The following is a 17,341-nucleotide window of genomic DNA, read 5'->3' on the forward strand; positions in this document are numbered from 1 at the left end:
ATTGCTCATAAAACAAGAACAAGCTTCCTAATAAAAAACTACCATGCAACTTAAAAGCATTTCCTAATGATTTTTTCCACTAAAAATAATTCAGTAACTGCATCATTCAGGTGCTTTTTAACCAGTCTGAGAATAAATAAGTTGGGAAAGGGCAACAGAAAATAGCACAGATCACAAACAAATTATAATCATTTACCTGCAGGTACACAACTGACAATCATTTGCTGGTGCCTGCTACGTTGCACATACCATCCAAACAGACACACATTACAGAGAGCCAGAAAACAAAGAAAAACAATTAAATATAGAAGTTTTTTCTCTATTTGCCACATCTGGGTTAGTTCAGATCATCCTGCACAAAGGCAGACTGTAAAGTCTTTACTTCCAGATACCAGTTTGATATCCAAAACATTGCTTTAATAAGTCAAATTCTTTAAAGAATCTTCATTAGCAGTCCGATACATGTAACTTGAGCCTACAGTGCCCTGATGACTGCATGCAGACAGTCAGGATCTGTGTTTACATTGGGTAATAACTGATTTTCTTCTTCAACTGATTGCCTGAAAGCAAAACTCTATCAATTTCATTTTGCAGTGCTTGTACCAGGAAAGAAAACTTATTTACTTGTTCATTACCCAAGCACATGCACATTTAAGTGCATGTACTTACCAATTAAAACTATTATTCTCTTGGAGTACGGCAGGAGAGAAGTAAAGTATGAATGTGAGGGAAAAATAAATATGTATCTCATTGTCTTACTGGCTAGTCATACAGTCCAGTTTCCTCCCGCAGTGAAAAGTGACTCTGGAGAAACCAACACAACTGAAACATCTTCTCAGTTTTCAAAGACATTCAACCACAGCAAATTCCAGAGAACCCTTAAATGTAGCCAGCACTTAGCACAAGAAGTTAACTTCTCCAGAGTCAGAGGGGTTTAGGAAATAGGGTTGGAACTGATGTATCTTAGCCCCACGTATTCCCTCCATCCCTTGTGATTAAAGCTTTTTGCTGGGCTTACATTTTTCCTTGGCTTCCAGCATTCAATTGCGGCTTGGCCTAAGTCAGTACAGTATTTACTGCAAAAAACTTATTATTGGACCCCTTGCGGCTTTGGATTGCAGACCTGAATTATGAAACATGGATGCAGTAACTGTGAGGGCACACTGAAGAGGAGAAATCTTTAACTGGTTGTTATATACTGGAAAACAAGCAGTCTGGGGAGAAGCAAACAGGAGAGTTTTACTGAGTGAAGGACAGCAGTATCAGCAGGGCTAAGTTTAACTGGGCAATAAAACAAGTTCCTTCTTGGGTCTGAGCACTGGCATTCTTAGATATTTCTGAGCTGGATGGCTTTCTCTATATACTCACAATTTCAGCTGCTATGAGTAAGCCCAGGATGCTTCTCACTTCTTATTGTTAAAAGAGATCAGACAAAGTCCTGAATGTTGCTAGGAAATCAGCAGTTCTCACCAGGGAAAAAGAGTAGATTGCTTACTTAGACTCATTCCTAACATCAGCTATTGCCCCTGGTTTGCCTGCTCCTCAGGAACCTTTCCAGAGCAAGGCTGTGGAGAAGACGGTAAGACAGCAATTCCCATGGCCGCAGTCCCATCACTACACCATGCTCACCCGGTGCTATTACTCTGATTTAAAGCCACAAGAGAAAGCAACAGGGTAATGTTGGATACCCCTGATAACCATCAGTCAGACTGGTTTCAGGCCTGAGCAAAGCTGAAGGGCTACAGAAGTCCTCCTAGATTACAATCTGCACATCATGAAGCAAACAGGTTTGTGAGCAACTTTTGCCTCCCGTTATCAGCAAGTTTTATCAGCCTGGCTCCAGGGACAAGTTTATATGGACCAGGCAGGGCCCCTGGCTCCTTGGCTTCTTCATCTCCCACAAGACCAGGAAGACAACTGAGACTTTACCTCCAGGTAAGAGCTGTACGTGAGCTGGGCAGGCTCCACACCGAGGTTAACATGTCAGCTTGCTATCTGCCAGAAAAACCATGGGTCGTTTATTCCACCCTCGGGGCTCCCTCTTCTGTACATGGAGACGTGTGGAGGAACACGAGGCAGACCAGGGCAAGCCAGTCACTTCTACTCAGCAAGCCCTCCTGGAGACATCAGAACAGATGCTGGCCCAGGGCACCACCAGGATGCCCAGATGACTGACACCGGGGACCCTTTAAACCCAAAGGGTGGGCAGTGCCAGCTCTGCAGGAGTATCAAGTAAGAACGTAACGGGGCAATTAGTCCAGGGCAGTTTGAAGTGACAACATTCAGAAGATGGCTAAATACTCCAGCGCTTCATTACAGAATATATTTATTCACACCTCCCTGAGAGAAGTGAACAACACAGGGATGCATTCGGGTCCCAAAGCCTCAACACACAGGAATTAAAAGCAGTTGGAACATCTGTGCAAGGTCAAACACAGACCTGCTAGCTATGCTCCATGCCCACACCACCTAAAGGCATAGAAAAGCTGCTGACTGCAAAGTGGACAACCACAAAGGGACAACTCCCCCACACCAGTTAGAACCCACAGCTGGTGCAAACAGGGCTATTTAACAACGGCACAGTCATCACGATCTACCCCACACCTGCCCCACTCCACCAGCGACGCAGGCAATGAGGCCAAAGCCCTGTGGGTCTCCCAGCTGCCTCCAACACAGCTGGAACCCATCCCTGCTCATCAACCCATCTTTCTGCGCTGTCCTCTCCCTGCCTGCATGTTAGCCTGGCTCCCAGCTAATTACCCGGATAATGGCAACCTCCCTGCTCACTCTGGCACCTTTAGTTAGCCCGTCAGGCTGCACATCACCTCCACTACACACACCATTTCTGAGCAACACCACAGGTTCAGCGAGAGGTAGAGCTGCTGTGAAGACAGGCCAGAGGACACGGCCCCAGATTTGCCAGCCCTTGCAACAGTGACAGAATTTGTAACATCTTTTACTAACAGACCTTTGATGTTTCTGAAACACTCAGAGCAGGATCAAAAGTTAATTTATTTACTTTGAAGCGCCTCTGGCAGGCGGTACAATCTAAGCTCATTCTAGCAGTTTTTTTATATTTACCTTCCCATTCATTTTCTGACTGCACGCACAGACGCACGAAGAGCATTGTTCAAAACTGAAAACCGTGACTACAAAGACAGGCTAACAACAGGCTTGATTACGAACATGACACTCGCAGCAATGACCTTACGCGCAGCTGACTGTGGCTTAGGAGAGCGCTGTAACGAAATGGAGGGTTTGCTACTGCCGGGGTGCTCCGAATGGCAAGCCAGAGGAAGGAGAAACGTGCTGTCACAGACACGGTGGGATGCTCAGGGTGTGGGAGAGCAGTGCCTCACTTCTTCCAGCGCTAGGATGGGGAGCGGGTCCGACACCCCGCAAGCAGAGGGGTGCACACCACCCTGCTTGCCTCCACAGAACGTATCTGCGTGCCGCAGCTGCTCCAGATAAGAGCAAAGGGTCTATCGCGTGGAAAAAACACTTCAGGAAGAAAGCAATGTCCCCAGGCAAAAGTTTCCAGTCCCGCAGCACATAACAGAGCGGCCCTCGGCGCCAAAAACAACCCCCAGAACCACCTGAGACGCCGCGAGACCTTGCAACAACTTTGCAGCTGCGGGCGGCCCGCACCCGCCGCCGCCGCACCTGCGGGGCCCGGGCAGGGCCGGCGCCCCCCCGGGCAGGTGCCGCCGGTGCCTCGCCCCCCGCCCGCTGCCCCCGCGGGCCGCCCCGGCGTGGCAGGGAGGCCCCGCACGGCCAACAATGCCCTTTACATAACGCGGGCCCGGCCCGCCCTCCCGCCCGACAACGCCGCTATTATGGCAGGAGGCGCCGCACGGCCGCGCGGGGCGCCGCGCCTCAGCGCGGGGTGTCGCCGGGCGCCCGCCGACGGCCTGGCGCAGCGGGGGCACCGCGTCCCCCGGCCGCCGCCCGTCCCACCTGCTCTTGAGGGGCTGGCTCTTCAGCTCGTAGTAGGTCTTGGGCTCCTCGTGGAACTCCTCGCCCACCTCGAAGTCCGGCACGATCCCCGACTCCGCCTGCATCGTCGCCGCCGCTGCGAGAGGGAGAGACGGGAGGTTACCGCCGCGCCGAGCCGAGCCCCGCCGCCCGCTCCCGCACACTCGCAGCGCCGCCGCCCGCCCCGCCTGGGACTTGTAGTCCGCCCCGGGGCCGGCCGGGCCGCCTCCGCCCGCTGCGCACTACAACTCCCGCCGGGCCGCGCCGGGACGGGCCCAGCCGCTGTCAGCCGGGAGCGCCGGCCCCGCCCCGCCCCGCGCGCCACCTGCCGCCCCGCCCCGCCCCGTGACGTCACGCGGCTCTGACGGCAGGCGGGCGGCGGAGGGTGCCGTGCGTGACGTCACGCCTGCCCTCAGCGCCGCGCGAGGCCGGCGGCGGGTCCCCGAGGAGAGCGGGGGCTTTGTCCCGGGGGGCTTTGTCCCGGGGGGCTTGTCCCGGGGGGCTTGTCCCGGGGGGTTATCCAGGGCCGTAGCCGGGGTTGCCGCACAGCCCGGGGGGTCCATCGCAGCCCGGGGAGCGGGGCTGGGGAACGGGCCCTGCCGGGCGTGCAGGCAGCAGTGGGGGCGTTAGGGCCGGCAGGGGAGGGTGCGGTGGGGCTCGGGGCAAACAGGTGATCTACAGGCCATGGGGAGGGCACTGGCGGTGATTTATGGTGCCGGGGAGAAAAGCGATGGGCATTCGCGTCCCAGCACTGTTGGCACTTTTCAGAGCGAGTTCTTGGCATGGGAATTTACAGCGCCAAGAAGCTTCCTTCAGACTTCATGTGCCTTTATAAACAGGCAGCAGCTCATAAGTGTTGTGAAGAAAGGTGCCGTAAAATTAATTCCGGAGCCAGCTGGGTTCCAATTATTTGCAACAGAAATTTTTTAATACCGCCTCGTCTCCTGGGTGGGCCGTTGGCAGGGTGAGGGAACCCTGAGCAGATCGTCTCTGAGCACAGAGGCAGGAATGGCCTCTGCCACGCTCCGCCATGCCCGCACCATGTCCTGGGAGGACCAAGGCGGGAGGGTGGGCTCGGAGGGCTCAGCACAGGGGGATCAGGAGTGTCCAGTGCCAGCTCAGTCTGTTGGTCCCTCCTTGGGTTCAAAGACCCTGGAGGTGGAAGGTCCCACCTGGGGCTTATTAAATGACTGTTTGACCTTTCTTGTTTTCTTCAGTTTGGGTCTTTGGTGCTGCAGAGGCCGGGATTTCAGGAACAGGCTCAGTTGCCACACTTACGAGGGCCTGTGTATCAGCACCGACTATCAGGATGTTTTCCTTTACAATCCAAGAAACCTTCCTCAGCTCTGTCCTGCCTCCTTAGCGCTGTGCCGTAAGGTTGACAGGGACCTTCCATTCAGAAATGTCATAGGAAATGTCATTCATTCGTGACATTTCTCCAGAGCTCTGACCTCACTAAACGAAGTCACAGCACAACTCAAAGGATGTTTTGAGGATGTTGCTGGTAACTGATACCTAATAATTCTGGTGCCATCGTATAGCTCACAGCTAAAATCACACCTCTCCTCTTGTATCAGTGCGGCACCACTAAGCCCAGCAGAGCAGAGAAGCCAGCACCGAGGCTTTGCCACATCCTTTTCCTCGGCCACAACTGCCGAGGCTGCTCGGTGGTGCACTGGGCACTGCTCACACCCAGCCAGCCAGGACCCTGCTTGTCTCAGGCAGCATGACAGTAGGTGAAATAAAACCAAGAATTGTAGCTTGGTTTAGAAACTTGGGTTCCAGATTATTATGCAGCTGCTAAACCCCAAGCAATGACTTAATAGCAAGGTTAATTACTTTAATGCAGGGGTCCTCAAACTTTTTAAACAGGAGGTCGGCGCACGGATGAAGCGGCAGGCAGTCATCTGCGGCTGCTTGGTTTCCCCCCCCCAACCCCCGGCAGGGGGAGGGCTGGATTGAGGACCCTGGGGGGCCGTATCCAGCCCATGGGCCGTAGTTTGAGGACCCCTGCTTTAATGTATCAGATACAACAAATTTGATAAGGCCCTGAAGAATGTTCTTTTGAGCCTACATTGGCAGGTGGCTGGAATAGCTCAACAGAGGAGTAGGCTTGCTAACAGTGCTTTTGGAAAGAAAAAAAAAAAGCAACCAACAAACAAACAATTAAAAATAACTTAGAAAAAGCCCACTGCTAAGCTACATTGACAGCCTGAGCCTCTGCAGGTTAGGTGGTGTTTCTGATGAACTGTGTCTTCATGAATGAAGAAATATATGTGATACTGACGCAAGGGAGAAAGCAGCAGGACTCATCTCTTTGTAATGGCTTTGCTTGTGTTTCTCCAGGTGTCAAAATTAGATACTCTCTTCTGCTACTTGAAATGCACAGCTTAGGAGCTTTTGGCTCTGTTTTAATTATAACACTAGTTCTAAAGAGCTAAGATCTAGTATGCAAATATATGTCCTGGGCAATGCTGCTTGACTTGAGGTACCACAGCTTCGATAGGGCTGGCGTGTACAGCTCACAGGGGGAGAGGAAGCTGTTGTTCTTTTCATCAAACCATGAAGCTTTTGTTTCTGCCTTTCATCCCTCCTCTGTGCAATGCAAAGTTTGTATTTTGTGTTTGGATGGGGGCAATTCCTTATTGCACCTGGGCTAATTGGGACCTTCACACTGTTCTGCTGAGTCATACAAAGCTTTCTTCTATTCGTAATGTGTCATCTGTGTTGACAGTTTAGCTTTCAGGGGGAGGGAACACTTCCACTGTGCCTAAGCAGGATACTAATATGTAAGTATGCCCCAAAACAAACATAGAATCCGAGAAGGGTGTGGGTTGGAAGCGACCTTTAAGACCATCTAGTTCCAACCCCATGCCATGGGCAGGGACACCTTCCACCAGACCAGGTTGCTCCAAGCCCCGTTCAACCTGGTGGTGAACACCTCCAGGGATGGGGCACCCACAGCTGCTCTGGGCAACCTGTGCCAGTTCCTTACTGCCCTTATAATCACAGAATCATTCAGGCTGGAAAAGACCTTTAAGATCATGGAATGCAACCCATTAACACAGAGCTGCCAAGCTCACCACTAACCCATGTCCCTGAGCGCTGCATCTTCATTTATCTTTTACATGCATATCTTTTACATACCTCCAGGGATGGTGACTCAACCACTTCGCTGGGCAGCCGGTGCCAGTGCTTGACAACCTTTTCAGTGAAGAAATGTTTCCTAATCCCCAACCTAAACCTCCCCTGGTGCAACCTGAGGCCGTTTCCTCTTGTCCTGTCCCTTGTCACCTGGGAGAAGAGACTGAGTGATGCTTAAAGATGAACCATATTATGCCAATATTGCAGTTAGATTGCCATAAAGAAAATAAAATTAAACCTAAAATACATATTGGGTGAAATTGAAGATCAAGTAATTATTGTGTTGACACAGTTTAGATTTCCATATAGTTACTCTCAAATAGCTAGATTTCTGTACAGCTCTGTTGAGTGTTTTCCCGTCATGGATGTCAAACTGCTTTAAAGAGATGAGCAAGAATGATTATCCCATTTAGCAAAGTGAAAAACAAAACACGCAAAGCTCCTTTGTCAAACATCAAGTCAGTGGCAGAACATGGACTTTAATCTAGTGTTTGCATTATGGGCATAACACTACTAAGACTCTTAGCAGGTAGGGATTCTGTGGCATTGTCACTGCACTAGGGACAATGACCTGTGAGCAAGTCCCAGACGTGCTCTACGAGGTGAAGTCATGTTTCATCAGCAGCACAGTCCTATAATCAGATTTAGGGATCACTGTGAATGCACAGCTTGGTTTTCTGTTGCCTGAAACTGGCCTTGCTTTCAAGAATGATTCAATGCAAATCATAGCCAGAATAAAACAGAAAACTGCATCTACTGTATGGGTGTGCGGGGGGTGCTGGCGGAGGGGGCTGCCTGGAGCTGCCCCCACACCCGCTGCCGCCCCTGCCAGCCGGCTCCCAGCTGGGCCCAGAGCTCCCCAGGCCCAGCGGCTCTGGGATCACTGGTTTCCCCAGGGAAAAGCTCTGGCACGGCAGCAGCTGCAGCCAGAAGCCACAGGGTGTGAGGGGCTGAGCCGGCCCTGGGGAGATGGTCTGTGTCCAGGGGGGCAGGGACAGAGCGGCTGGGGGGGCACCTGGCCCATAGCCGGGGGCAGCCCATCACAACTACATGGTAGTTTGTTCCTTTGAAGATAATACTCCATTTGCCCACATTTGTTTTTTTATTGTTCTCCCTTTTTACAAATGGAATTAAGTTTTCCTGCCTTGTTCACTCCTTATAGTTGCAAATTCACGTCTAGCAATACAGGCAGTCTCGGTGCTTATATGACACTTTGGTCTTGTTCTTCACCCAGGCTAACATAACCCCATCCAAAAGCCAGGAGCAACCGTGTCCAGGCTCCCCAGCTCTGCTTAGCTCCTCAGCACCATGCAGACATCTCTCTCGACAGCATTCTTCAGTTATTTTTCAACTGATGGGTCTGATATTGCTAAAGCTGTTAAAATAGGTGTTCAGCTTATTAGACAAATTCTCCTTTCCAGATGGATTCTCATCAAATCTGAGAAGGGAGCATGGAGGTTCAGAAGACTGAAGGACTTTTGTTTTGGCCATGCAGCTCCCAAGGAGAAGGGTTTATCAGGGGACACAGCTCTTCCTCATTCTGAACCAACATTTCCTGTGATTTCAGCAATGATTTTCAAGATACTGTGGGGTGCACAATGTAATGTGCAGCAAGCACGTTGGGCAGAGCTGCTATTCCCCACCCCCACCCCCCTTGTGATTACTCTTTGCAATTCCCTCATTTGTGGCATCCTCCCTTGTAATTCTCATAATCTGTATTTTTCTTCTTCTGGCCTACACATACCATTTCAAATGGCTTTCCCATCAGTAATGTTACTCAAACCACAATCTGGGGATCTCTAGTTGACAGCAGGGAGCAGCAACATAGATCGATATCTCCATAAGAAGGCCAAAAATTGACACCCAGCTCAGCAGAGCTCCCAGTTTGAAAGAATTCCCCTGCAACAACTATCTGTGCATTCCTTTGAAAAGGAAAGGAAGCAGTCAATGCTGCTATTCAAAAAAATAAATAGACATGTGGCTTAATTTTGAAGAAAGTTCCCAGACCTTTGCATTTATACTCTGTATTGTATCCTGTGAGATTCAGGAAGATAATGCAATTTACCCCTGCAGACTGAAAGACAAGAAGTTGTTATTGTTCTTTATCTCCCTACAGGGCAGAAGACTTGTTTACAAGCTTTCAGTATTGAATATGGAAAGAAAGGTGGTATTTAAGTGTGAGCTTCCAGTACTCACAGAGAAATTACATAGAATCTCACAGGAGCATCCCTGTCCTGTTTCCTTGCTCCACCAGCTGCATATATTGCCAGTTAAAATCTCCCATCCCCAATATCTCATCAAAATTGTTGCCCTCTCCCAGGTCAGATGGGGCAGAGAGCCCCTCCCTGCCCACGCTCTTTGTCATTCTGCCTCATTTCTTGTCCCAGTTTCTTTTTATCCAGCTGCATCATTTCTTTGAGACCCCTAATCCATCACCCATCCTCCTTCCTTCCCCAGCTGCCATCCCATCTCTTTTCCCATCCCAAGATGCATTCCCTCATTTCAGAACTTGGTTCCCTCCGCCTCCCAGTGTGACCCTCACATATTTACTCAGGATTTAATCACCGTTTCTGCCTGCCCTGAGTGCTGTTTGAGCTTTGTCTCCCGTAAGGTGCAGTTTTCCTCCTTTCTGCTTTCTAATCAAGGGGTTTCCCTCTCCCCACTCAGGAAAGCAAACCAGATGAGCTCCTCTCAGTGTAAGCTCCCTACACACAGCAGCTCAGAAGTGTAATGGCAGGGAAATCCTGCTCCCAATTAGGATGGGAAATGTCCAAGAGGGATGAAACCCATGGAGATTTAACTGCTGCTTTGCTATGCATATACCAGGTACGGTTTTTCACAGACTCACCATTTAGCCCAACTGCCACAAGAGCAGCACATGGCATATCTCTGACATACATGAAAACCAGCAACCACATAGAGCGAGATAATTCTGCCATGCTTTGTCAGTTCGCATGCAGGGCTTTGCTAGACAGCTAGAAGCAACCAGATGTTTTGAGAATGAATCCAAAAATCATTTTAATGAGGGAGAACAACAGGTCAGCTACCCCACATCTCAGCAGGACAGCCCTGCTGCCCACAGCCTGCCCCACACCAGATGCTGTTGCCAGGTCTAATAATTCCACTGCAAGGTTTACATCTGCTTCTCTTAGAAAAGATTTCCAGTTCTCAGATTAAAAATGAGCCCCCTCATTACATGAACACCCCAGGAGAAATAAGTAGAATTCATACTTCAAAATATAGTTTCTAAGACTGTGTCATCAGTTTGGAACTAAGTCTGAAACCCTGTCAGTCCCAGGGTGGTTTTATCAGCAGAATTGAAGGTGATTAATTCTGCAGCTGGAGCTCCTGAATGAATTATGTTACTCTAATGAATCATCCACTAATTTCTAGTACTCCCTTTCTTCATCTCTGCCATATTTGGATAGGTAATGGTAGAATTCAAGGGGGAACTGGACAATCTCTGTTGTTCAATATCCTTGGTCTGATTTTCACATGTTCCTCTTTCCAGCTGCTAACTCATGACACTGGTTAGCAACAGCAGCAGTGGCGCAAACAGAAGCTGCAACAGCAATGTCATTCTGACTTGACTTTAGTAACAAAAAAACCCCACCATAGACTGAGGATTGAGTCATTCCCTCTGGTTCTCCAACAAAAGAACAGACTTCATGATTTACACATTAGAGCCTGAGCTCAGTGCTCAAGGCAGATGTTCCTAGGTCTGAACAGAGGGTGTCGGAAGGTCACAGCTGCTTCTGCAGGGACAAATGGTCAATCTTCCCTGGCCTGGGGAAGTATTCAGGGAAGGGATTTGAAGGACAGAGAAGAGATGCCTGAAGACTCACCTTCCGTCTGTGGCCTGGCGAGGAGGATCTGACAGGCTCTAAACTGGGCTCCTGGCCAGCAGCACCCAGTCACCCTTGGATATGGTGGTGCTCTTGCAAGTTGAGAGGTAGGCAGCTGGCCTTTTCTTTAAGTGAAAGCTGGGGTTCTTACCTAATATGACTGTAAGAGCTACTGCCTTGAGAAAGGTAAAAAGGCCAAGAACAAGGTCAGAAGAGCTGGCAGCAGCCTGTCATCAGCTCATCCCAAGGACCAGAGGGTTATTCTCCCACTGGGAAATAATTTGGGTCTTGCTTCTCAAAGACCACTGCAGGAAGGCATGCAGAGTCATCCTTCTGAGCTCTGCTGAGCTTTTGCAGGCTCCCTAGGAGAGGGAAAGGCAGCAGCAGAAGCAGCCAGAGCTGGACCCCAGCAGGTATCACCGACTGGCACTCAGACACAGCCATAGACAGGCTGGGAACAACTGCTTGGAACTCAGTAAAAGTCCATGGAATAAAAGTTTGTGAGGGCAACTCATTTGGCGAGCACAGCATTGCAAATCCAGTTAATTAAACCCGTGCAAAGGCCAAAGGAGATGTAGATAAACCAGGTTAAACTCTCACGTATACTGTTTTAATATAATTCAGTACAGCATCTGTGCTAGTTAAACTGATTATAGAGTTAACTGGTTTAAATACATTTGCCCTAAGTACTGGTGCTGGTTTAACTAGACTGCTTTAAAATCAAAAGCAAACTGTACACCTCTGCCAATTTTCCCCTTTTGTATTTAAACCAGTACAACCTGTAGAGACATGTAAGAAACCGCTTTTAATGAGGAGCAAAGTGCATCAAGAAAAGAGGACTTGGCCCAGCAGCGCTGGTCTCTGGCGCCTTATTCCCAGCTTTCCTGAGAAACTGTGTCATCTTCACGTCAACAACACTTAGGTCTAAATTTGTTTCCTGAAAATCCTATTATAAAAGGTGAGACCAAAATCACAGCCCATTTTTCAGAATATGCATAATCTCATCAATTTAGGGGGAAGGTGTTTGTTTTCTTTCCCACTGTCCAATAACAGTTTTGAATGGAAAAAGCACAGATTTTTTTCAGTGAAAACTTTCTCAAGCTTTCTATTTTGATACAGTCCCATGAATGCCTCCTGTGCTTCATCCATCTTTTGAGAGCGATTTCATTATAAGTGCTGTTTGAAGAGAACAAGGCTTTTGAGTTTTGCCTTAGAAATAGGAACATCTGTAGCTAGTAGTCACAACGAGCTCAAATACCAAGACCCTCATATTTCTGCTTTACATCAGGCCTTTACACACGCATCATGAAACACAAACCCTCCTCCATTGTCTTAAAATACTCACCCACCTGAAATCAGAATAAAATATTAACTATTGTTCTACTAAATCTGAAAATATTCCCCACCTGAAGTCAGAATCCCTTTGGGTTTTCTCATCTGCAGTATTTCTACTGCATTTCATTTCTATGTCAGCACCTAAAAAGTTTATCTTCAAACAAAGACTAAGCAGTGATAGAATCAGAAATCCAAAGCACCAATAAAAAAAAAAAAAAGTTTTCATACATAAAGCCTGCTGAGACTCGTGGTTTTTTTTAAAGCAAAAGAATTAAAGAATAAGAGCCAATTTTCTGAATTTTTGTGTTACCTTTCACAGTTTTGGATGTGCAGAAAGGATGCCCTCAGCTAGTGAAACTGTGGCAAAGATTTAAAATCTGTATTATAGAGATAATTGGTAGCATCAAGGGCCAAATCTACGTATAGTTGAGATCAAAACTGCCCATACGAAAAAAAAAGGATTCCAAAAACTCCTCTTGAGTGATCATTAAATGCATTGCTCATAATATGTTCCTACTTCAGAAACTCTGCAAGGATTTAATACCTTTTTTCTCCCCTCCTTTTCTCACAGCAGGCTGCCATTTGATCTGAACAGGCAATGTAAGCCTGCGTCATTGCCTCCATCCACCTGGAAAGGATAATTTGCCAGAGGATTTTTTTCTTTAAAGGCAAGAGGCTTTGTTTAAAAAAATGGGAAGTTAAAGGTCTGATAACTCAGCCCAGCATGCTGTATGTGGATCTGTTGGACTCATTGCCTACTTGTGAAGGCAGGTACCTGATCCGTCAGCCATGAAGAAAGGATGTCCTTTCTCTCAGCATCAGTCCAGAGATGAGTTTGAATGTTTACTTCAAATATGTGTGTACAAGAAGCAGAAAACTACTTGCCCAGGAATATGCCTTTATTTTTGCCCCTCTAATTGCATCCTGCCATCAGCTCTTACCCCACACCTCCTTTCATTCTGGGTTCACCCAACACTTGTTCCTGTTATGAGTTTAGGTCTGTGAAGAGGCAGGGCACAGCGCTCCCATCAGCTCTCACCTGGATCTTCTGTGGTCACCCAGCTAACACCAGGGCACTCAAATGCAGAAGCAGTCTCTGACTGCTGGATCGCCCTAGGTGCTCTTGGCAAGGGTGGCTTTAGCTTGGTGGTCTCACAGTCAATGACTGGCATTAGCCTGGGGGAACACTGGTGCACACAAAACACGTAGCCATGGCCCATGGGCCAGCCATGCACCGTGCAGCAACCCCAACGGTATCAGCTGAACCGATCGGCTGCTTGTTTTAGAGGGTTCCTTTTGGCAGTCCTTTGGGAAGCACCAATACCAACACCGTTTTCTGTATTAGGTACACTTGATAAAGAATAGCACAGCCTGGATCGAATTGTACCTAAGTGACTCAAATACATGAACAGACATGTGGCTGAACCTTCCACACCCTGCTAGATGATGTAGTGCATGAGAACAGGGTATTCAAACTGCTTCAGATGGCTTCAGTTATTTGGCACAGCAGCTTGCATGGATATGGCTAAAGTGAGCTGACTTCTCTCCAAGGAGCTAGTCAGTAAGAAAGCCAGACCTGGAGCTCATGTTGTCTGCTTTCCCAGAAGTTAGTGCCATTACTGTGGCAAAAATGGAATAAAAAGTACACTCTGTACTGTTGTAGGAGAATGGAGTCTTGTAGTGTCTTCTAGTGACTTCCATGAAAATTCATTGCACAGCAAGCCTTAACCCAAAGTTGTTTGCAACGCAAAGGCCTTGCTCAGGAGCAAGCTAAGTCTGCCTGGCAGGTGGAGGTCTAGAGCAGCCAAAGTTACCTGATTGCGTTACCTGCCCACGCTTACCCGGGCTGTCCTTGACAGAAACAGGACATTTCTGTCAAGCTATGGACCTCTCTTTGCCTGTGGATGTCCAAGCAGTGCAGAGTAACCACTGCTTCTCTGATCTAAAACTATAAATGAGCGTCAAGGAAGGAACCCAATACTTGCCTCTCACCCATGACTGCATCTAGCTAATCAGCCCTGATCATTGCCAGAACCTCCACAAGTCTTTCAAATTTCAGTAAAGGCGAAGACAAGGCTACATGTCGTAGCTCACAGAGATGTTCAGACACATACTGGCAGGAGTTCGTGTATCAGTTACACCCAATCTTTATCAGGTGAGAGCTATTTCTGAAGTAGATTGATCTGACAGGAGCTGATAAAGATTATCTCACTTAATTTTCCCGGACAGTGGCTGGATTTACTGGAACCAGAGATGTATTCAGGGCTACAAGTATTGTAGGATCAGAGCTCAAGATATGTGGAAAACCTGAAGAAGGTGCTATTGAAGCCAAGGAACCCAAGTCTCTCTTCTTATAAAGAGCTCAGTCCTGCCCCATTCGTGTCAGGTGATCACAAGATATCTTAATATCTTTCTGTGCTTTCACAGAAAATCATCTTCCTCCCCATGAAGCTGGGTTATTAACCAGGTGCCACATTTCTCATCCACTGCAATTGCCAAAGGGGCTACCTCAAGCCCCTTTGTGATGTCCCTTGTCTTGCTGAGATATAATGCAATAGGTGGTTCATGCTGACTCTTGCCGCACCCTGCAAAGCAATGCACACGAGGTCAGTCAGCACCCCTGGGGTGAGGGCAGTCATTCCCGTTCAAGGCACAAACCCCCCCCATGTCTCTGCTACCAGGGCTGTTCTGGTGCACACCTGCAGTTTTCAAAAGGGCAGCCTGCAGCCCTTTCCACACACACCCCCCCCCTTCTTCTGCAAGGCACTGGGTCTGACTCCTGCCAAACCACTATCAAGCAGCACCCAGTCACTGTCCCTGCTCTGGTGTATGCATCCGAGGTGTCAGCACTGCTGGATGCTGTTTTGAAAGGCCAAGTTGTCTCAGATAGAAAATAAAAATACATTATTTATCATTTCTACATATTATTAGCAGAAGCAGCACAAGGTGCAGTCACTGACACTTGCCGGTATCCTAAGTGTTCATAAAGCTTTCCTTGATGTTAGCAAGTCTATTAATAAAGTGTTGCAAGCAATCAGAACTGCTCTACCAGCCTGGGAGGGGGAGTGTTGGTGACATCGTGTTCCAGCTGAAAGTCATGTAAAATCCTCTATACCTTCTTCTGAAAGACATCGACATCATCAGCAAATGTAAATATGCAATCACAGCACCTTGTAATTAACGGGAAGTTGCAGGTCCCGTTAGCACCGCAGATCCTCCTCCACTAGTGGTGAGCAAACGCAATTCTTGCCTGGCTCAGGCGTTGCCATTCAGCAGCACATCCAAATGCAAAGAGAAAGAACCAGGAGCTGCCCTTCACTGGTCTGCTGGTTCCTTTTGGTTTCAGTTGTGCATGGACTGAAGCTACCGTGGCCATCGGCTCCCTTTGGGAGCGGGGAGGGCTTTGCCGTGGATTTCAGCAGCAGGGCTGTGCTTCTGCTGACCGCAGGCACATCTGAAACCCCGCATCAGCGCTCTGGGGAGATGCTGTCTGAGCTCATTGCAGAGTGTTAATGCTGGAAAGGTTATATAGGCCTCATTAAGAAATAGTTTTGCTCTTGAGTCTCTGTCTTAGGTTTTAAAACACTCAGGAGACAACAGAACCACCACGTTTCCTCTTTACGCTTAATGATCTGGTCGGGGGCCTGAAGTGCTCACTGCCAGATGTTGCCCTGCTTGCATGCAGTCCATGTGACACAGGCATCAATGCCAGCAGCTACATTTGCCTGTGACGCCAATGAACACAGCAGCCAGGAAAAAGTTTCATGAGTAGCTACCCAGGGCATACATGCGAGATCGTATATTTTAGATACACTGCGGTGGTGGGATTTCTAAATACCTCAAGCTGCATGTCTTGCTTAAACCACCAAACACCAAGCGGCTCCGGCTTAGCATCACACCACCCCCATGCTAATTCTTTGTCATCATTCTTGCGTACGCATCATGCTATTGATACTTAGATACATTATTTTAAGTGAAGAAATAAGTGTGGGAAAAACAAACAGCTTCCTTTACCCAAATTCTGGCGTGGATTTCTGTAAGATTTTTTAGAAAACTGCATTATTATGGTGAAGAGAGAAGTTTGTTAAAACTGTACCAGTGCATATATCAACGGTCTCTCCTACAGTCAGCATTAAGAAATAGTTCACCACAAATAATGACATCCTGTTCCCATTCCAGCATTGCCCACTTCCTCAGATCTCCATGCAGCTGAGCACAAGAAATCAGCAACACAAAACACCCAGACCAGAGGATAGCGGGGAGCACTTGCTACAGGGTGCAGGAGGGCAGTGTGGAGACCTTGCCACTCAGGTTTTGCATCGGTGGAGAGGTGCCATGCTCTCTGCCCACCCACAGCTTGCAGCCCCAGCAGTGCTCCTGACCTGCTTAAGGTCCTTCCTTTGCTATATTAAGTAAAGCCAAAGGAACAACCCATCTGAAAAACACTCGGTCCAGCAGCACTACCAGCTGCTGTCTGGTTTTAGACCCATCAGAGGCTTGAGGGCAGCCCTCTGGTACCAAACTAGAATAGGCCAGCTGAAGAAACATGAGGAGTCTTCAAAGACTGTCATCTAGGAGACCAAAGGATTCCTGGTATGCTGTAAATGGATCAAAGATGCTAAGCAAGGAGCTGGTCCTAGGACCTCACTGAGTATGTTCCCTTGGTCAGAGAAAACTCTGGACTTGCTCTCCTCTGCTGGAAAGGGAACATTAGAAAATGAGAAAGCAGAAGAGGGGAATTCCAGAAAGCTGAGACAGGGAGCAGAGAAAAAACTGTTTGCTGCATGTCTGGCATGCACCTGACTGACATTTCACTCTTGAAAATGCTCCCTGTAGATAAATTCAGATAAAGGGGTAGAAGTCTTATGATTCAAACACGTGTTGAATAAGAAACCACATAAATGAAAATATCAAGGATACACTGACTGATGAGGCAATGAGCTCTAGTTTGTAAACATTCTTTCAAAGGAAAATCATGTGCCTTGTATAAAAAAGTTTCTTTCTTTTGGCAAAACTCTATTAAAATTCAGTAAGCCACATCC

At 48.1% G+C, this 17,341-nt stretch overlaps 1 protein-coding gene across 4 annotated transcripts in view; it reads right to left on the reverse strand.

Annotated features, from left to right (window-relative positions):
- Positions 1-4,276, reverse strand: part of MITF (melanocyte inducing transcription factor) — a 110,149-nt gene extending 105,873 nt beyond the window's left edge. For 2 of the 4 annotated variants that reach the window (XM_056335924.1, XM_056335923.1), the window contains exon 1: positions 3,958-4,276. In XM_056335924.1, coding sequence (XP_056191899.1) covers positions 3,958-4,061 — 104 coding nt within the window. In that variant the 5' untranslated portion in view covers positions 4,062-4,276. The remainder of the gene's footprint in view (positions 1-3,957) is intronic. The other 2 variants (XM_056335925.1, XM_056335926.1) reach the window with 2 other exon arrangements.
- Positions 4,277-17,341: the final 13,065 nt, after the last annotated feature.

Source organism: Falco biarmicus, chromosome 4 (assembly GCF_023638135.1).
Source record: "Falco biarmicus isolate bFalBia1 chromosome 4, bFalBia1.pri, whole genome shotgun sequence".
Lineage (NCBI taxonomy): Eukaryota > Metazoa > Chordata > Aves > Falconiformes > Falconidae > Falco > Falco biarmicus.